This window comes from Silurus aristotelis, assembly GCF_946808225.1.
Source record: "Silurus aristotelis genome assembly, chromosome: 13".
Lineage (NCBI taxonomy): Eukaryota > Metazoa > Chordata > Actinopteri > Siluriformes > Siluridae > Silurus > Silurus aristotelis.
The window spans coordinates 24849709-24871673 of NC_139586.1; the positions used below are offsets into that span (position 1 = coordinate 24849709).

Here is a 21965-nt window from a genome sequence, read left to right on the forward strand (position 1 = left end):
TTACCTGGTTATAGTGAGACAAATCTAATTTTATGTATTATTTTGACACAAATCCATTTTTTGTTGTTGTTTAGAAGGCTTAGTAGGCTAAAAATCTATTTAAATAAGACCTAAAACACTTTCTTGGTACTAATATTACCTGATATTTTGCCAACTGACACAAGCAAAAGAAGAAAGTAACTACTGGTGTACTGGGGATGGGGGTGTTCTCATTAGGAAGACATGCTTCAAGACTCTTTTGGAACCTCAGTGAAGGACAAAACTTCCACTAGATGACTGAACAGTTGAGTCTCTGGCATTCTTCAAATGACAAGAACCTTCCTCTTCAAGCTGTACTCAATCTAACATTTATATTTAAAAACAAAAATGCTTTACTAAATATTTTCTCACCCAAAGATTTTTTAGACTAATGGAATCCTTTGTCTGTGTCCTAATGCTAGTCCTAATCCAGTATCAGAATGTATTCATTGATTGAAAATTCCAATCACTTTTGTAAGTCGCTCTGGATAAGAGCGTCTGTCAAATGTCGCAAATCCAAATATCAATAAAGACTGATTTAAGTCACTTAAGTTGCAACAGACAGCCTATATAAGCAGTAAATGGGAATTGTGGTTATACTCTGAATAGAATGAAGTTTAAAATGTAATAAATTGACAGTATGTACAGTAGTTTCATCAGAGGAATATTTGACTGTAGTTAGGTATGTTGCTTATGACTGTACATAAATATAGCTATGAAAGTGTGCTTAGGTTTTATTGTCATTGTTGACCTACAGGTTGGTATTTGAACCCTGATTGTAGATTGCAATTTATTAATTTTAGACTACTAACAGATTTTGTATTTGCAGTTTTAAAGGGTAAAAAAGCATTTTATTTGTCACATGTATGTAACAGCTCGGTGAAATTCTTTCTTCGAATATACAAGAGATGGTAGAAAGCTGGAGTCAGTCAGTTAAGGGTCCAAAAGTGGCAGCTTGGTGAAACTTCGGTTTGAGCCCGCGACCTTCAGATGAGTAACCCAGAGCCTTAACAACTGAGCTACCACATCCGAGTGGCTACTACTTACCTACAGTCCACCACAATGTTCCAATATCTACCACTTACCCAATGTCCATTCACTATAGTTTTATCATTGTTGAGGTGTACTTCAGTGAACTTTTCTTTGATTGGCACTTAAATGCAGAACTGTTCATTCCAGTTGTAGTCATAAGCCATAAAAAGAAAAAACTAGCAAGCAAAAAAAACATCACACTGTGCAAAATTAATCTGAGAATTAATACCATGGTGTAGACAAAGGCAATGGCCTTTTATCTCTAAAAAAGTTGCTAAGTTGATGCCCAGCAGTTCTTTAAAGGTTATTTTTTGGAAAATAAAAGTTTCTTGGCATCCACAAAGGTTTTTTTGGAGATGGCACTTCCCCCAGATTTAACTGAAGTCATACAGAGATGGCAAAAGTACAAACATCTTTCACTTAAGTAGTACAGATACTCATGTTTTAAAAGACTCTGGTAAAAGTTGAAGTACTGACTATACTTTTCTTTACTCAAATTAAAGTGAAGAAGTTTGGGCTCTGACATGTACTCAAGTAAAAAGTAGCCATTATTGTTACCTGTTTTGGTGTCACACTGGTAACTGGTCCTCACATCATATTAATATTAGGGGTGTCAATCAATTAAAATATTGAATCATGATTAATTGCATGATATCATGAGTGAACTCACAATTAATCGCAACTTAATCACACGTTTATCTGTTTTAAATGTATCTTAAATTAATACTTTTCAAGTTTTTAATACTCTAATGAACATGGGTATGGACAAATATTGATGCTTTACGCAAATGTATGTCAACATGTCATAAATGAATGCATCGCACAGTGTGGTCTACTTGGTCCTGCAAGCTTATGAAAATGATAACCTTTTGCTTGTGTGACTTTTTTTGTTGTTGGGTTCCACAGGATATCAGTCCTAAAATACAGACAGACCAGCATCTCATTCCAAATGCATTCCTGTCCTACACACAATGTTCCTGGGACCGGCTCCAGATTCACCAAGAGCATATAAGTGTGTGAAAATGGTCCATCAAGAAAATTGCACCTTATTACTGAGAAGACCAGTTTCTTTTTCACACTTTTCTAACATTTACATCATACCAACCTTTGAGAGATTTAAGTAGTCCTGACAATCAGTACCTGACAATCTGTACCTTCAATCATCTGCAAAAACAAATGTTTCCAATCATAAGACCTTACTTAAATATGTTCTAACCCTCACACCACATCCCCAATGTGTTCTAGCGCAGGGTTAAATTTGGAAGCAGTTCCTTTCACGGGCCTCTATCACTTTTTTTAAAAAGCAAAATACAAGAGCTCCAAATAAGGACAAGGGATTTGAGCTGCTGTAAATGATTCTGGTCCAAGCCATTCCTCCATCCAAGTGGGCTGATATGAAGTCGTGGAGCCGGAGGAAGGGAGGGGGCTGAACGCTATGTCTGGTAAGGTTCAGGACGGCAAGATCAGGCATTGTGGTCTACTTCAGCTCTGTGTCTGCAGCTCTCCTCCTCTCTTCTAGCTCTCTGAACCTGCAGATTTGCTTTGACTTTTTGATTCATTACTGGGCTTAGCTGAAGTCTAACTGTCATCATGGAGGCCATCAAGAAGAAGATGCAGATGCTGAAGTTGGACAAGGAGAATGCCATCGACAGGGCGGAGCAGGCCGAGACGGAACAGAAAGCTGCTGAGGAGAAGTGTAAGCAGGTATGAATAAAGGGAAAGATGATCTTCTACACATCTAGGAGATATTTGATATTAGGAGTAGCAAGAACATTTTTTTTAAATGAAAGAGCATTTACTATATTCTACAATAGTAAAAATCAAGTCTTACTGTAGTAAAAAAAGCCTGGATAGGATGTCCATTAAGGATTAAACTGATGGGCTGTGCTCTTGAAAGAAATTAAACGTGTGACTTTATAGTTACTTTAAGTAAGTAAGTAGCTATAAATGTTTATAATTATAGTAGCTATAAATGGTCATTCCCTCACCACATCCCCCCTCCCCTTTTTTTTAAGTCTAAAAACACAAGAAAGCCCAAAGTCCTTTCAAATTCCTCCCATAAAGGTTAAATAATCATCTCATTAAAGACAGCTTTATTAGGTTATTATCCAGCTGAGCTTATGTAGGGTGTTTGCAATACAAGTTCATGTGAACAAGCTGTTACTATGGTTTATAGTTAATAGATATATACATATTGTTTGAATCAGAGTGAAATCTACTATCAGTGCTGCAGTTATTTAATACTTTCTGATCAAATTCAACAGTGCTGTAGTGTAAAGGATGTCTAACTCATGCTAAATTGTCTAATTCCTTTACAAATTGGTGAACATAAACCATTCGCCATTCCAGGCTACTGAGCACATTCCTGAGTGAGCTACTCGTTTGGCTTCCTGGAATCTTGGCAGATTCTTCTGTAGCACCACAGGAACGCGAGCAAACTGATTAGGCTCAGATTTGAGTGTTTGCGAACACCACATGCCAGCAGGGTTGTTAACCTGGACTAAAAATAAGTCACATTATCAGCTTACAGATGTGCGAGACCTGGCTTTGTTAACTGGCATGAGTGCATTAGTGGAATGTTCTCACATGTATCGCTTACTTATCTGCAATAATGTCCCTTTCAACATACAAGTGTTTATAATTGGTTTTTGTTTACTACACCATAGTATGCTCATGAGTCCAGCAGGTGATAATCACTAATGATCTAAACGGAGAAATGTCATTTTAAAAGCAATCCTTTGCGGCTCTGGAAAAAAATCCGTTACACATCCCTATATGTTGTTTATATATTATATAACTATATGTATATACAGTATATATGAATCTAAGCATTTGTCAAATTTATTGGGAAACCTGACTTTTCCAGCCATATGTGTTTCTTCCCCAAACTGTTACCACAAAGTTGAAGGTACACACTTATATAGTATAACACTGGTGGCGAGAGCATGACATTTTTCCTTGACTTGAACTAGGAGACCCAAACCTGATTAAGCATGACAATATCCCTGTGCACAAAGCCAGCTCCATGAAGATATGGTTTACATGAATGGAAGATATGACACGGCCTGTTATAAAGCTCTGACCTCAATCTTACTGAACACCTTTGGGATGAATATGAATGTTGACTGCACCCCAGACCTTTTCACCTCACCTCACCTTCATCAGCACCTTACTTTACTAAATTCTAATGGAACATCTTCCTTGAAAAGTGAAGGTTATTATAACAGCAAATGGGGAATAAATGTTGAATGGGACATTTAAAAAGCACATTAGTTTTATGGTCATGCGTCCCCAATCCTTTGTCCGTATAGTGTATCCTTTTATTTAAAAGCCAGCTTATTATAATGCACATTTAGAAAATGTGAGTCTAATGTTTGAAATGTTGTCTTTGTTCAGAAAATCTTTAGTATGAACTTTATTTTCCAGTTAAAGGAATCAGTGACGGATAATAGCCTAAAAAAAGTAATGTACTGTGTGTTATCCAGTTGGATGATGAGCTGGTCGGCCTGCAGAAAAAGCTGAAGCAGACTGAAGATGAACTGGACAAGTATTCTGAAGCCCTAAAGGATGCCCAAGACAAACTGGAACTTTCTGAGAAGAAGGCTGCTGATGTAAGTGAGATGTTTTGTTCGATGGCCTCAGGTTTAGCATCTTTTGCAATGAAGTGTAAAATGTAAGATTTAGACTCATATGAATCTTGAATGATGTGAGCTGGTTTTAGTCAGATGCATGTGATCATGAGAAGCAGAAGGTGAAATACATTACTGTCTGCAAATCTCAAACCTGAAGACTCTTTTCTCCAGTCAGAAAACTTTTAAAGAATCATCAGCAATTGCTGGTGCAACTTCGAGTACATTAGGCTTGCTAATCTACGGTTGACTAGCGTATGAAACAGAGCCTGCAATCCAAATTAAACAACACATTCACACACATTTCACATTTCACATGACATAATTGCACAGTACTTATGTACTTAAGTACTTAATATAATATTATTATATTTGTGTTTAATAAATTTGTGTTAGAAAACTCATATTAATGCTATTTTTATTATCTAAATAGTGCTGGACAGGCCAGCTCGCAAGAGACAAACTACACAAGAGTGACACAAGAGATTTGTTTCTTGTTAGTATTAAAATAGGTTTACACATGTGTCAAAAAAACCCAAGATGAAACAAATCAGCCCAAATGCAGACAAAAATCTAGGGGGGTTTCTGTCTGGGTAATCGCCTGACACGACTGTCCCTGATTTACAGTCTTGGCCAGAAAGAAGTCTGGACTAAACCTGCATCTTCATATCCTTGTAAATTATTTTATTTATAATCTTTAGTGGTGCTGTTTTTCTTAATTTCACAAAAACAAAAGATTTAGGCTATTTGTACACTGAATAAGGCAATGTACATTTTATTTTATGTAATTTTTCCTTGAAACAAAGAGAAGACTTGCTAGTACATTTATACCAGCTGGCCCTGATCATTAGTCTGACTGTTTACAGAAGCTCAATGCAGTATGTTCCTGTTAACCCCCACATGTAGAGCTGTATATATTAACATAGAGCATCAAATCTTCATTAATGAGTCTCACCCAAAGAAAGCAGGGACAGTGTGTGTAATCTACGCTTATATATGTGGCCTTATTTAAATTCAGTATCTATTTTTGCCCTGTTTTTGCTGGAGGTTGCAGCAGAAAAACTCAGTGAGTGATTGCTTGAACTGAACACAGAAGCCTGGAGTTTCTCTAAAACGTCTCGGCGCAATCCTGTGTTTTCTCATCCACTTAAGCCACAAAGTCCTAGCGCATTCCGACTATATCATGAAGTCTGCATATAATTGTACTAGTAAACAGCACAATTAGGAAAATAGCTTTGTGGTCTCTGAAGACAACCCTAGCTCTTCTTTGGTTCCTTAAACTTTTTTTTCTAATGTAACCTCACTGCAAGAAAGCCTAAAGAGTCAGAAAATGCTGCTGTTTCCAGTACTTTCTTTGGAACATGGACCTTGGAAATCTGGTTCAGTCCACCATACCACATGTCATGAATTAGGCAAAACCATAAACTAATTATACATCTGAATTCCCAACTGCAAAAGAGGAGAAAAGAGGAAGCTAATACCTCACAGCAAACAAAACCTTTTGACTTGGGGGGGATGAGCAGGGTATTTTTTTTAATGCCTGTTACTGATAAGTGCAAGAAGCAATAGGGGGTGCAAGAGAAGACATGTAGCTCAACAGCCCTGGAATTCTAAGAATCCAGCCAAAACAAACGGGAAAAAAAGAGGCCACACTCCTGTGTGTAATGAAATCAGCTCCCCCTGACTCCGGTTGCATTTAAATACAGAGGTGCAACTTCTCTTAACAATCAGCGCATGCAATGTGATCGAAAATAAATAAAATACATTAAACAGTTTAGCAAACAAAGCATGCATCAGATCACATCTTCTCCTCATGATATGATTTGTTTCAGTAAGACATATAGCGCCTGTCAAAAGGTTTGTAAGCTAATTTTTTCCAAACAGATTGAGGAGATGCATACATGTTCCTTATGCTTCTATGAAACAAACTAGCTCATTTATTGGTACGATTTATTGTACAAATGTATTTTATTTTAATTTTAAAAAATCCTCACATAGCATGATTAAGCTTTTCACACTCTTGGAATGCAGAAAGTTAATTTCTCAATGGATTTCTCCAGTTAGAGATTTCTTTCTATCCTTGCAGTTTGGTTTATCCCAGAGCAGTTCAATAGGATTTTATTTGCAGTGACTGGGCAGGCTGATAGATAACACACCAGCCGACTGTTTGCTCTCCAAACGTATGCTTCGAATCGTTGTCTTGTTGGATGGTGAAGTCGGCTCCAATGAGCTGCAGACAGAATTGCATGGTGTTGAAGTATGGAATGGTAGCCATGCTGGTTCAATTGTCCTTCTTGTATCAGTCTGAAACCTTATTAATTTATTAATTTATTTTTATAATTATAATTATGAACACTATCCTAAATACAGTCAAATTTAACAGTGGTAACAGTAGGGAAGTGGAGAAGTGGTTAATGCCTGGGGTTACTTATTGGAAGGTGATGATTTCAAGTCCCCTGTATTGTCAATCTGGTACTCTTGGGCCCTTGATCCAGGGGTACTTTATCATGGATCATGGCGGACCTCAGCTTTTTAACATCGCTGGGAAATGCAACAAAAAAATTCACTGTGCTGTATTGTATATATATAACAAGTAAAAAAAAATATTGTTGAAAAAATCTTGTTTAATTTAGTCTTATATGGTCGATAGATTCAATAATATATAGTCAGTAAACTTCAGTTTGAAGCCACGTCTTAACCCCGCCCATATTTAAAATATGCACGAATACCCACTTTCTATTTGACGGCCGCGGTGACGTTGTTGGGCAGCAGGCTTCCCCCCGCCAGGCGTTTTCTTTAATGGCTGGATTCAGTGCGATTCTTCCGTTACATTCCTGCAAACTCAGTGATCCAGGAGCTTAATTCTAACACACTCTTTTATATTTGTATACTTTTTTTATGTTTTTTTACGGAACTTTGAAGGACACAAGAAGAAATCTAATTCGTGTCAACTTCTACTAACTCACTTGCACTCATCCATTTTTTTTTAGGGATTATAATTAAATAGACTGTGACCTATTTTTTTTTTAGGTTCGTTTTTGTCTTTTTTTTTTGTTGGTATCAGATCATATAGAAAAGAAAAGCATGTCAGGTGTAATGTCTTTGGACGCGGTGAAAAGGAAGATCCAGGCGCTTCACGCGCAGGCTGATGGTGCGGAGGATCGCGCGCTGACTTTACAGAGAGAGCTCGAGCTGGAGCGACAGCAACGTGAAAACGTGAGCGATGGAGAAAAAACAAACCAAAAACTTAAACGCCGTCCACTTCCTGTCTCCTTTCCTTCTCTGAGCTGTTTAAAACCTTTTTAATTCCAGTCTGAGGTCTGTGCAAAAAGGGTTCCTCTGGGGTTCTTTGGTCCTGGCAGTCAAAGTTCTACCAGGAACCACCCTTTTTTATTCTTGAAAAGCACTGATGGTTTTCTGTGCCTTGGAAAGGAATTTCTCTTTCTTTCTTTCTTTCTTTCTTTCTTTCTTTCTTTCTTTCTTTCTTTCTTTCTTTCTTTCTTGCTTGCTTTCTTTCTTTTTTTCTTTCTTGCTTTCTTTCTTGCTTTCTTGCTTTCTTGCTTGCTGTATTTTCTTTCTTTCTTTCTTTCTTTCTTTCTTTCTTTCTTTCTTGCTTGCTTGCTTGCTTGCTTGTTGTCTCTCCTTTCTTTCTTGCTTGCTGTCTTTCTTTCTTTCTTTCTTTTTTTCTTTCTTTCTTTCTTTCTTTCTTTCTTTCTTTCTTTCTTTCTTTCTTTCTTTCTTTCTTTCTTTCTTTCTTTCTTTCTTGCTTTCTTGCTGTATTTCTTTCTTCTTGCTTGCTGTCTTTCTTTCTTTCTTACTTGCTTGCTGTCTTCTTTCTTTCTTTCTTTCTTTCTTTCTTTCTTTCTTTCTTTCTTTCTTTCTTGCTTGCTTGCTTGTTGTCTCTCCTTCTTTCTTTCTTTCTTTCTTTCTTTCTTTCTTTCTTTCTTTCTTTCTTTCTTTCTTTCTTGCTTTCTTGCTTTCTTGCTTGCTGTATTTCTTTCTTCTTGCTTGCTGTCTTTCTTTCTTTCTTACTTGCTGTCTTCTTTCTTTCTTTCTTTCTTTCTTTCTTTCTTTCTTGCTTGCTTGTTGTCTCTCTTTCTTTCTTTCTTTCTTTCTTTCTTTCTTTCTTTCTTTCTTTCTTTCTTTCTTTCTTTCTTTCTTTCTTTCTTTCTTTCCCTTAAACCTTTCTTTCTTCCTGTCTTTCAGTAAGATTTTTGCACACTCTTCAGCATCCCAGTGTGCAGTTGGCCCACAACCCATGTTTTAATTCCAGGGCACATTGAGCCACAAACCCCCCTTTCACTCTGTGTGCATGGTTAAATGTGACATTTTTATATAACCCTGACTCATGTTGAAAAAATGTAAAACTACCCCAAGTTTTCTGCAACTGTGTTTATGGGAAGTGAGGGTGAATAAGTGGTGTGCACATAGCATTATTCCCCATGAAGAGTGCAGACAGGATGTCCAATGTGACTTTTGTTCTGCAGGATAGAAACAAAGACAAAGAGCTCTGGATGACTGTAGCTTCTGGTCAGTTTTAGTCGTCTTTCAAAAAAAAAATCCTGAAATTACATCCAAAATGTTAAGCTGAACTGGCTCCTGAGCATAGGGAAGACAGGATACACCCCCCTTCCACTCCGGTATCTAGATACTGCCATTTCTGGAAGCCCCGGGAACTGTTGACTTTAGAGAATTAAATATAAGTACAATATAGTGAGAAAAGTATTATTCTCAAGGTTTGGTGATTCCTAGAGTACCATATTTACATTTATGTCATTTGGCAGACGCCCCCTCATCCAGAGTGAATAACAGTGATCTAAGTTAAACATCTGAGCAGTTAAGGGTTAAGGGCCTTGCTCAAGGGCCCAGCAATAGCAGCTTAGTGGTGCTGAGATATATCTCCACATGGATCTCTATTGGGCACATTATATTACACAGTATGTTGTAGTATACTATAATACCCTTTACCCTGAATGACTTTCCTCTCAATATTTAAATTAATACGTAATCTTTAATGGTGTCACTTCTTAAGCCTTCTATAAGTAATCTTTCTATAATGCTTCTTTAAACATTGGTTCATCCAGGAATGTTCATCCAGCTGCGTTGCTCAAATTCAGATCCATTTCTAAAGCTTTAGGTTTTTTTTTGAGCTAATACCACTGTCAAGTCCACTAGCTAGACATCTTGTAGATATTTAACTACAACTGTAGCTCTTAGATTGATAGGGTGTAGTTCGATGTGTGCCAATGGTGGAGGAACAGCGGTTAAGGCATTGGTCTACTGATGGAAAGGTCATGGATCAAGCAAACTGCCACTGCTGGATTCCATTTGGGTGTGTTTAATGGCTCCCTATTGAAAATATAGTACACTAAAGCATGCACCAAATGTAGTGGACTTGTTTATAAAAAGTGAAAAGCTGAAAGTACACCGTAAAGAAAACAAGCTACATGGGCAGGGTATTTGCATAGGAAGTAGGAAATTAAGTGTCAATTGTCTCCCTATTGGGCGTGTAGTGTACATACAGGGAGGAGGCAGCCATTTGGGATTCAAACTGTCTCTCATTACACTTGTTTGTTGGAAGTTAATGATCGTAGGTTATCGTTATACTCTGTGATCTGCTCATCATGGAGCGAGGGCGGCTTTTTACAAGCCATTCCTATCAAAATTGCGTGGTACTTTCTATTAGGAAATTTCACAAATTTTGATCAGTGTTGAATCTCGCTCATTATGGATGCAGCCACAGGGTCATTTTAGTCTTTTTTCCGAGATACTTACAAACATTTCTGAGCGAAATTATATATCTGTCTGTCAAAAACACAAATTCACAAAATGTGAAAAATCCAAAAAAAATTTAGAGGTGTTTTGAAGCCTTATTTAGAAGTCATAGAATCTTAAATTAGGCATGTCTGTGTGTCCATGTATGGAATGATGTTTTTAGCATTTACTGATTTTATTAGCCAGTCAGCTAATATAAGCTGAGGATTTGTGGACGTGATGAATTCATTTGATTAATATCCACTGCTAATGTTAGCCAGCTGGCTAACTTAAACTGGCTTGGCAGGATATCTGAGAGGATTTGTCATATTCCTAAATGTTTATAGTCCTCGCTGACTAACTTGGTTTATAGAACTCTTTTTTGGGCTTAATAAAAAACACTCCAAAAGCTTAGCCTCACTACAGTGAATGTCGAGGTAAGGTCTCAGGGTCTCTTAGGGGTGAACATCACACCACTGAGCTGCCTTTGTCCTATTCTGGACTATGGTGTTCCCTGAGGAGCTGAATCAGGATGTCATTCCTGTTCCACATCTGCCCTTCCTGTGCACCAAGATCAACATGCAGATAGGCAGGAAGTTGGCCTGCACTAAAATGAAGGTCCATTTACATGGATGGAGATGTGAGAAAGCTGGCTTTGTGAATATTGCCAGGTTATGCTTCTGAAAATTTCCAATGTAATCTGGTATCTGTTTTTCGACCACAAAATTTCAAATGAATAAATGCTGACCTTCTAGTTTCAACTATATCAAAACATATCTTGTGACCTGTGAGGTGGGTATAGTTACTTTTTCATTACAATTGAGTGAGACTATAATCACCCAGTACTGTTTCTAGCTTTAAATGCTATTAGAAGCTGCACATGGGCTGGACACCTGACCATATTTTAATTTTTGAACACTGAGACCTCATTTGCTGTTATAATAACCTCCACTCTTCTTAGAAGATGTTCCACTAGATTTTAAAGTGTGGAGATTTGTGGAAATTCATTCAGCCACGAGGGCATTAGTAAATTCAGGTACTGATGTAAGGTTTGGAGAACTGGGGTTCCCTCAGTTTTCCAGTTCATCCTTATGGTGTTCAAGAGGTTTGAGGGGAAGATCTCAAGATCTTCAACTCCAATACATGTTAAACCGTATCTCCACTGAGATCTTTCTTTGTACACAGGGACATTGTCATGCTGGAACAGGTTTGGATCTCCTAGTTCAAGAAAAAGGGAAAGTCAGGTGTGCCGGTACTTTGTCCATATAGTGTATGCTCGAATGAAATCAAATGAAAGCTAGTGGATGATTTATAAATGTAGATACATTGTGCTGAATAGGCATAATTTGGACAGATGTATCTCAAGTGTGCTCATTAAAATATTTGGATCAACCAATTAGAACAAGTACTGTAGCTATGGGTGATATTAGAAGTCAGTATTGTATATAATACATTTTTTTGATTAAACACAATATGCAGATTCTCTAAAAGTCCTACGAAGAACCCAATGGACACATATAGCCTGCAGTTTAGTATTGTGCAAAGTGCATGTCCAAATCATACAATTACTTCCTATCATGTAAGAGATCAGAAAGCTTAGAACAGTCATAGCTCCAGTCACTTGCTTCCATGGCACAAGCACAAAGTTTGCTATCATTTTGCATGAGCAACAGAATTAGATAGTAGGTGTGTCCCAAAGTTTAAAGGCTCAGTTGTATGTATACAACTTATACCACACCATACCGCACACGGTCACTTCAAGGACAATGACGTCAATCATCTTAAATTTTACTGTTTACTGTTCATATGCATCCTTGTATATGCACTTTTTTTCACATATATCTTTATATATTTTATAAAGATTTGATTTGTATGTAGGATGATCACCAATCATCTCTTGGTTGATCATCAAAATTAGGGCCATATTTAGTAGAATTTAACACATGTAAATTAAGTTATTACTACATATAGATGATTTTTGATATTGACGGTGTATATTGTAGTGAAAATTTTGATAGTGTCATTGGCTGAATAAGGCATGGATAGAGATATTGAAATGTACTTAGAAATATTATACCTATATATTATGATTGAATGTTGCAGACGGTCTGTGAAACACATTACACACATTAACAGAAGCCTATGATTTGCTAAAGGAGCTGCTGTGGTAAAAATGGGGGGATATAATAATAATGGTATAACTGAATAGTTCAGCAAGTCCATCTGCCCTTGTCACTGTGTGTGATACAAAAAATTTAGCTTTCTAAGAGCAGAACAAGCAGCGGTGGTGTGCACCGCAAACCTGAACACTATTCCCCAGTCTCTGTTCTCCAATTGTGTCGGATACACATGGATCCATTTAGCCCCCTTTTTTTCCCAACTGATTACACTCATGTCTTTCTGGCCCTCCGCTGCGGTAATTCACCACAATGTGTGTGTTTTACCATATAAGGCATGCATTCCCAGGCATCTGGGGAACGCAGTGACTAAGGAAAGGAGTGTTCCGACCCTGAGAGGGGAAAAAGGGAGGGCTGTGGATGAGGAGGCTACAGGATGTTGAGTGCGTCTATTTCCTTTGTGCATTTTTTTCTGCTCTCTTTGTCACCAGCTTCCTCCTCTTCCCCAGCTTGTGTGTTAATGTTCATTACGGACTGTTCATTTACACATTTTTGCGCTTATCCAGTCTTCCATTGAGACATTACCTGACAACCAATATGGGAAAGTCACAAATGGGTAATTGTGTTGTACACAACACCATGCAAATCTACTGAAACGTTTTCACCCGGTGTTTCCATTCAGGTGTTCAAGCTAAATCTTGTGTATAAGACAGAATGCTGGAGAGCAGTAGATAACTTCGCCCAAATTTGTGCCAGAATTCTGCTAAAATTTAAATTAGTTTGATTTGAACTTTATTTCATTTCATTGCAATGAGAAAATATGAACTCTCAAACACCATGGCACAATAAGTTTTCAGGGCTGGGGTTGAAAAATGTTCTTCAAATTAAAGGTTTTGGTGTAAAAAATAATCCATATTGATAATAATAATGATAATGATAGAATTATAGACTCCAGAAGAGGTCGACTGAAAGTGGAAACTTACTGATAACGATTACTAGGTTGTATCGTACTTGCTGTTAATTGTGATTGACAAATACGGCAAATCAACGATAGTTTTTTAAATGGATACTGGATAAAAAAAACAAACACTTCATGCATAATAGTACTGAACTTTGACAAAAATAAAAAACAGTACTGAATCATTTAAATGTGCTAAATGAAATAAATATGAATATATTAATTATATTAATAAACATTGAGGAAAATAGAAGGCGTGCATTCAAACTGAAACAAAAAAAAAACTCCAATTAAATAAAAACTAAATGAATAAAAAAAGTTTTTAAATGAAAAAAATAGTAATTCGCCTTTAGAGCCCGTTTTTGTACTGTATATTGCAACCCGGAAAAACTATTAGTATGGGGTTTTGCACATAGCTGATAGTTCCAGCAATCAACAATGAGTATGGAATAATTAGCAAAATCAATGAATCGGTCGACCTCTACTTTCCATTGAGTCTGCTTACAAGACTATATGCATTTGAGAATGTAATGGTTTGTCAACAAACTGACAGTGGTGCTGGTGCTCCATTAAAAAAAAAGCATTAGGTTAATTTAGGAATAAATATTTGTGCCATGATCAGGAGAGTGTTTAGCATACTCCCCCAAGGCTAAAGTTCCCCACAGAGGGAAGGAAAAATTGGCCAAAAGCAAGTCTCCTCAAATGCTCTCAGATGCGCTTGGTTCTTTTGTGCGTTCTCTACGGCATCTTAATAACCTGACTGTCAGACGGCCATAACTTTGTAACCGAGAAACAGTGTGCATGCAGTTCAACCCCACTGATATTGTGTGTAATTATATGCTAATGACCAGCTTAGGAAGTGTTTGATTGTTGCTACCTGCAGACAGAAAATCGCCACCCGAGGCACTGTTGTGTCCTTTTCCCAAGGAGAATCTTTGTTTGACAGGCTCTCAGAGGGCGATGCTGAGCTGAGAGAGTAAATACTTCTTTTGTTCTTTTGCTCTTTAGTATGCATAAGAATAAGGACAGGGTGCCTTGTTTATTCATAATACTATTACATTTAAAGGAGGAGAAATTGAAGGGCAGCTCTTTACAGTGTATTCACACTAAACAGAGACAAATCACAGTTTGGCTCCTGTAGGTGTGGTCTGTTTGGCACTTCTTACTGCATGTATGTTATATATAGGAGGTTGTTTATAAAGCCTGTACTTGTTCATTGTTCAACACCAAACACTATTGAATGGGAAGTACATTGAGGAAACTATGAGGATATTTTATAGCAAAGCTTTAAAGAGCAAGGCAGTTATGTATTTAATAAATGAGCATGAGCTCGTTTGTGCATTACTGATTCGTAATCAGATTCAGAATAAACAGGCAAATGTCTAAAACAGGACTTAGAAAATTAGGCTAGAACCCAAAAGTATGACGAGACAGGACTGGTTCCTCTCAAGGTTTCTTCACATGCCATCTCAGGAAGTTTTTCCTTGCCACAGTTGCCACAAAAGGGATATACTTATAAGGAACAAACATATAGGCACCAAAGCTATACATTCTTTTATACAACTATATAATCGCATTATCTCTTTAAAGCTGCTTTTAGACAATGTTCATTGTTAAAAGCGATATTTAAATAAAAATGGATTGAATTTTAAAAAACTTGTTGGCAAAGCAAGAAACACAAACTTGTCATAAAAAAAATACGCTGATCACTATCACTCAATTTGGGGTGAAATGTTGATGTGTTAAGGATGAAACATTATGTTTGCTCTCCTAACATGGTGCTCCATAAAGCCCTGATCACTGACGTTATGTTTTTTAGGCTGAAGCTGATGTGGCAGCTCTGAACCGCAGGATCCAGCTGGTGGAAGAGGAGCTGGATCGAGCGCAGGAGAGACTGGGCACGGCCCTGCAGAAACTGGAGGAGGCTGAGAAAGCAGCAGATGAGAGTGAGAGGTGAGGAGATCTCGAGGTGCCCCATGATGTGATGGGCTGCCTGATTTTTCTTTCTGTTCAATGGCACAAGGATATGTGGGCAGCTGTTAATAGACCATTGGGTCCCCTTTTTTTGTTAATCGGAAACCCTTTATTGTGTTATTCCATATAAAAGTATTTTCCCTGTACACTTTTTATATCAATGACATGAAACTATTTGGGGTTCTGTATCTCAGCAACCTATAGGTGAAGGTTTGATGTCTAGGTGATGTCTAGTCGAGTTTTTTAACCTTATATTACTAAAGGTTAGATATCAGTGGCTCTTTGGAACTTTCCGAAAGTTTACATATTGAGGTCTTTGGAATCACCGTTATAAATTTTCTGTGTCCACCAGAGGCATGAAGGTGATTGAGAACCGTGCAATGAAGGACGAGGAGAAGATGGAGATACAGGAGATGCAACTAAAGGAGGCCAAGCACATCGCCGAGGAGGCTGACCGGAAATACGAGGAGGTAAGTCAAGAGCTTTATTTACATTTAATCATGTAGAGGATAATAATCCGCATTCCACAGTGGAATTTCACTACGATAAGCAAAGCCATGGAGATTACCTATGGAGATATGACACTGAGATTTATTTCTTTGAACAAATAATGATGGCTATGCATTTTTCTCTAAACGTTAGCTGGCTGTATCACCTGATTGTTATATCTACTTTGGTGATGTGAACAAAACTTCGGGAACTTTGGGCTTTATGTACATATTTATTTTTAGGCGCTACCTAATTCACAGCATCACCACAAACCAACATACACAGTTCTGCTTGGCACTAGAAAAATACCTGGATTTTACTACCTCACTAGCGTACTAATGAGAAGGTCTGTGGTTCAAACTGCCATTTCTGGGTGACTGACTAAGGCCCATAATCTTGTCTGCTCTATGGCTGCTGTATTGTGGTAGACTCCCTGCTCTGATACTGTGCAAAAAAGTTTTGGGTACTTTTTTTTTGGGGTAATTGAATACATTTTGGTCCCTTACTCTTATAAAATCTTCCCCCTTATATTATATATGGTCCTTCGAGCCAGATGATAGCACCCTTGAAGACAACATGCAATTGCAGCAGGTCCCAGAGAACATTGTGCGTGCCGTACTCAGCGTATTATAGCAGTATAATTGCCCGTGGCAAGCCCACCAGCTGAAACAACAGACAATGTGAATTTCTCCTGCACTTTAACATACACGTGTAACATGTAAAGGTGTACACAAGGCAGGCTAACTAAATATGGCTAGTTAGAGAGTTAGACATTTTGTCTCTCTGTTTGCATTATACCAAATCTATATAGTCCTCTGATTTACAGACATAAATGTTGTCTTCTCTGCTTGAATTAAAACATGGCAAAAGTTAAAATCTTGTGAAGAATATATAATTAAACTATGATATTTGTTAAATTGTAGGAACTTCGGAGAATATATATATATATATATATATATATATATATATATATATATATATATATATATATATATATATATATATATATATATATATATATGAACTCATATATGACTGTGATTTGTCTAAGATGAGAGCACTACATTTGAGTTGTTCATATAATGGTGTCTCTTGTATCAAGCACTACTGTAAGCTAGCTAAAATGACTAAAGCAGAAAGAATGTAGCTAGCATATGAGAAATCCCTGCCTATTATGTTACATTAGCCAGCTGCATTAAACAACCTGGAAATCTACACACAGAAATATTGCTAGCTTTATAGGGCTAGCAAATAATAAAGCAAACCTCGGATAGTTAAGCAGATCACCTGCATCTTTGCTTTACATTAGCTAACAGCATTTACACCGTGAATGACTTCTGGACATTTCTGCTTTAGGTGGCTCGTAAACTTGTCATTCTTGAAGGTGAGCTGGAACGAGCTGAAGAGAGAGCTGAGATGTCTGAATGGTGAGTGCTCAAGTCTTTTACCTCAGTGTGTATCAGGATACGTTTTCATCTGATTGTCGGCTTATATGCTGTGGTTCGCTTTGCATTTTTGGTTTCTTGCAGCAAAGTCACCGATCTAGAGGAGGAGCTAAAGAATGTAACCAACAACCTCAAGTCCCTAGAAGCTCAGGCAGAGAAAGTAAGATAAAGCCCATGTCTGGTATAGTGCTTTAGATGCAAGTGTGTGTGTGTGTGTGTGTGTGTGTGTGTGTGTGTGTGTGTGTGTGTGTGTGTGTGTGTGTGTGTGTGTGTGTTGGGGGGGACTCGGGTGTTTATATTGCTTACCGCACACCCATGTTGCTGGCCTGAGCTGCCACAAGCAAAGTAAATATAAAATATCAAAGTTTTTACAGCAGGATTATTATAACCACGAAATGAAACCCAAAGCTACCATTTGAACATGAATAAAACAAAAAATAGAAGGGCATTTGAAATGCATTTAAAAATGCTATAATTAATTATCTATTTACATCCTAACAAGACAGCCTAAAAAGAAAATATAGATTTTTTTAGCTGATTCATTTCTGCCTATCAAATCATATCATTTGTCACTGGTAATATTGTTCATGAATACATACCCACATCACCATCTTCTCTGTTTCAGTACTCAGAAAAAGAAGACAAGTACGAGGAGGAGATTAAGGTTCTCAGTGACAAGCTGAAGGAGGTACGGTGCTGATTTTGTGAATGATACTTTGGGAATGATGATGGTATACTGGGGCGTGTGTAAGATTTTCAGTTGATCATCTATTTATGCAATGTTGTGTGTGTGTGTGTGTGTGTGTGTGTGTGTGTGTGTGTGTGTGTGTGTGTGTGTGTGCTATTAGGCCGAGACCAGAGCTGAGTTTGCAGAGAGAACAGTGGCTAAACTGGAAAAATCCATTGATGACCTGGAAGGTATGAACATTTTTCCTATAATTGGCCTAATATTATTATTCTTTAATGATTTTACTATGTCATGTGTTTTCCCTAATGAAATGTTTTAGAGCCTATATAGTTTATGCATATATATATATATATATATATATATATATATATATATATATATATATATACACACACACATATATATATACCAGTTTCTATTATACGCATCCTGTTTATTGCTTAAAATGCATTTCACGGTGCATATTAATCTTTGAAACTTGAAGTCGAACCCCGAACATAGCTAAAATCAATAGGAAAATAAAAATTCAGATTACTTTTTACAGGCTTTCAGCAGCCACACACACATTTTTTTGTGAAAAGGTACTTAAAGTACTTGAGGTTTTTTAAATGAACTTGTTATTTTGACCTGGTAACTAAAGGCTAACACTACAGTAGCAGTAATTCGAGTTTATAATGATATTATAATTAAGGACAACTTGACATCTTGTGGTTTTGCCTGCTCCTTTTGTTTCTATGCAACAAATTAGGTTTGCCAAAGGTGTTCACTAGTTGGAGATTTTCTTCTGACCTTGCAATCCAGTTTATCCCAGAGCATTTCGATAGGATTTAGGTGTGGTGACTGGGCAGGCCATTCCATGATAGATATCAGTCCAGCCGACTGTTTGCTCTCGAAATAATGCTTCCAGTGCTTGGACATACGCTTCATTGTCTTTTTGTACGGTAAAGTTGATTTATACGGAAGTGCATTGCATTCACAAAAAGAGAAAAAAAAAATCACAGAAAAGATCTTATAATTATGACTTAGTATCTCATAATTATGACTTACTATCTCATAATTATGAGATAAGTGGGGGCAGTTCTGTGGCAGGGGAGCATTTTAGCGCAAAACACCAGATCTGACGTTACTGACGAGATATTAAGTCATAATTATGAGATAGTAAGTCATAATTATGAGATAGTAAGTCATAAGTATGAGATCAGGATTTTATCATTATGAGATACTAAGTCATAATTATAAGATACTAAGTCATAATTATGAGATGTTAAGTCATAATTATGAGATCCTTTTCTGTGATTTCTTTTTTCCTGTGTGAATGCAATGCGCTTCCGTAGACTTACAATAAGCCGCAGTCCAAATGGAACTGCATGGTGTTGAAATATAGAATGGTAGCCATGTTGGTTCAGTATACCTTTCAAGTTTCCAACCTTCCCTGCCATAAAACAACCCCATGCTTCCACCTCCAATTCGGACTCATCCAATCATTCACTGTCCGATTTTTGTGTGGTTTTTGCCCTGGTAGGTTGCATAGAAACAAAAGGAACATGCAACCATAAAAGACTGTGTGTTTCCAAATATTTCAATAATATCAGAACGATCAGCTCTGGCTGAGTAACCGAAGCTTGAAAGTTTAAAAGTTCATCACTTTTCTCACTTCCTGTTCAATGACATGTTTGGTTATCCAGCACAGGTATGATTTCCTAGTGCAGGAACAGACCTGTCCATCGCGGCCATAAAGAATTTCGCATCTTGTTTTAATCTGGTCTGGGGAGTTTTATATTTCAGCATGTGGGAGTGTTTCTCTTGAAGCCTATTTACTCGGCTGAATTTATGGAATCAGCTGAGGCAGACCGAGCGTTTCTATAACCCCGAGAGGAATAAAGAATGTCTGCGTTCAGTGGAAGAGAGACACCATTTCCTGTGAGAGGCTTTAGTTCGTTTCATAGCTGCGTAGCCGAAAAGTGAGCCGAGAGCAGATTAGCTAGACGGAAAATTTACGACGAGGCCGTCAGCGCCCTCCGTTGGATTTGCACACGTTTCTTACATAGAATAGCAGCAGCTTCATTTTTATGTTCTGCTGTGGATTTTTCCACACATATTCTGCTTTATCTGCTAAATCCCTTTTCTCTGTCTTTTCTCTCTCTCTGTCTGCTTCTCTCTCTCTATGTTTGACGAATGCTGCTGTTGCTTTTTGTCCTGCTGATCTTCAGATGAGTTGTATGCACAGAAGCTGAAATACAAGGCAATCTCGGAGGAGCTGGACCATGCCCTTAATGATATGACCTCCCTGTAGATGCTGCTTTCTTCTTCTTCTTCTTCTCTCTCTGTCTCTCATGGCTGGCTAAAAGGTTTTACCTGATGTTTGCTGTACTGCTGTTTTACTCTGCAAAAGAAAATAAAAGCTCTCTTCTTCTGTTTCCCAACACGCTTTCATTCATCCTTTCATTCATTTTAACACCAAAGCACATTATCACACACACACACACACACACACACACACACACACACACACACACACACACACACACACACACACACACACACACACATATTCTAATACAAATGACTACACATTAGTTACATATTTATAGCTATTATAGTATTACGGTTTGTTTGATTAGGCCTTATTCTTTGTTTAAAAGTCATCAGTTTTGTTTCGTGGTTCGAAAGTCAACAGGTGAGGTCAAGTTTACCTCTCAAGTTCACACCCACTGTGTGTCTTCACTCTCATGCTTTTTCTTTGTTTCTGGTGCACGTGTGGAAGCTACGACTATGCGCATGTTGTGGCATCACAAACGCACTTGTCACTTGTCACTCAGTGCATGCAAACCTTACAGCTCCAGAGCTGTCACTTTTCAGAAAACAATGAGCACAGAGAAAAAGCAATACCATGTCACTTATTTTACTAAAGTGTTCTGTTGAAGTGTTCTGTCGGTTGTTTTTCTCGGTTTTTCTTCGGTACTCGTCAAACGAAACGACTCCAAGTTCTCATTTCGATTTTTTTCTCTTCTTTTTCTTTCGTAGAAAAATTAGCAAGCGCCAAAGAAGAAAACCTGGGAATGCATCAAGTTCTGGATCAGACACTGCAAGAGTTGAACAGCATATGAAAAAAAAGGCGTTCCATCTTCATACATTCCACAAACAGCTTAATTCCTCATGTCTGTCGATTTTAAAGATCACAGAGGGTTAATTTAATAGGTTTGGTTTTCACTCTGAGAATTTCCCAAATTTTAGCTTAATGGTAAACATGAAACATGGTGAAAAAGTGAACGAACGTCCCTAGGAATATGATAGCTCCAGTCTGACATCTAGTGGTCACTCGAGTTATTTTTTTTATAATTATTTTTGTGATTACTATTTGTAATTTTTCTATTTGTGCCCTAAGCTGATGATAATCCATCAAAATACATTATAATATTCCTTTATGTATGCGTAAAATAATTATTTTTGCCCAAAAGTTCAGAATAGACATGATGTAACATTAAATCGAACTACTGCATATGAGGTTTAATGTGATGTAGATCAGTACTGAGATGAAGACATTCCACTCTTCATAAGGACCAAAATCACATCTGTTTTACTTTCTGTGTTCCAAGAAACATTTTCCCACTCTGCATGTAATAAATTTGTATAAAAATTTTAAAGTCGGAGTTGTTTGTTTTTCTATCAAACCACAGATTTCATACAGAATTGTAACTTACACACTCCATACACACTGTCCTTTCTTTAGTAGCAAGCACATATAATTTATGCTTTTGAATGTGAAATGATGTACAACTGTTTTATTGATTAATTTTAAGTTCTGCAGAACAATAATCACCTGATGTTAAAAGTAACTTCGCTTCACTTCAGACCACAGTG

The 21965-nt window shown here is 37.4% G+C and overlaps 1 protein-coding gene across 6 annotated transcripts; it reads left to right on the plus strand.

Moving 5' to 3' along the window:
* The first annotated feature begins 2441 nt into the window (after positions 1 to 2441).
* Positions 2442 to 21748, plus strand: tpm4a (tropomyosin 4a). 6 transcript variants are annotated; one of them, XM_083558074.1, is made up of 9 exons: positions 2442 to 2754; positions 4536 to 4661; positions 15328 to 15461; positions 15835 to 15952; positions 17328 to 17398; positions 17501 to 17576; positions 18042 to 18104; positions 18265 to 18334; positions 21129 to 21748. In XM_083558074.1, exons 1-9 carry the CDS (start codon positions 2641 to 2643, stop codon positions 21209 to 21211), a joined length of 855 nt encoding a protein of 284 aa, XP_083414200.1. In that variant the 5' UTR covers positions 2442 to 2640; the 3' UTR covers positions 21212 to 21748. The 6 variants fall into 6 exon arrangements, with proteins under 6 accessions (XP_083414200.1, XP_083414199.1, XP_083414198.1 ...); XM_083558073.1 differs by lacking the exon at positions 21129 to 21748 and adding an exon at positions 20315 to 20527 and having other exon boundaries at positions 2449 to 2754; XM_083558072.1 differs by lacking the exon at positions 21129 to 21748 and adding an exon at positions 18517 to 18601 and having other exon boundaries at positions 2496 to 2754; positions 18265 to 18416.
* Positions 21749 to 21965: the final 217 nt, after the last annotated feature.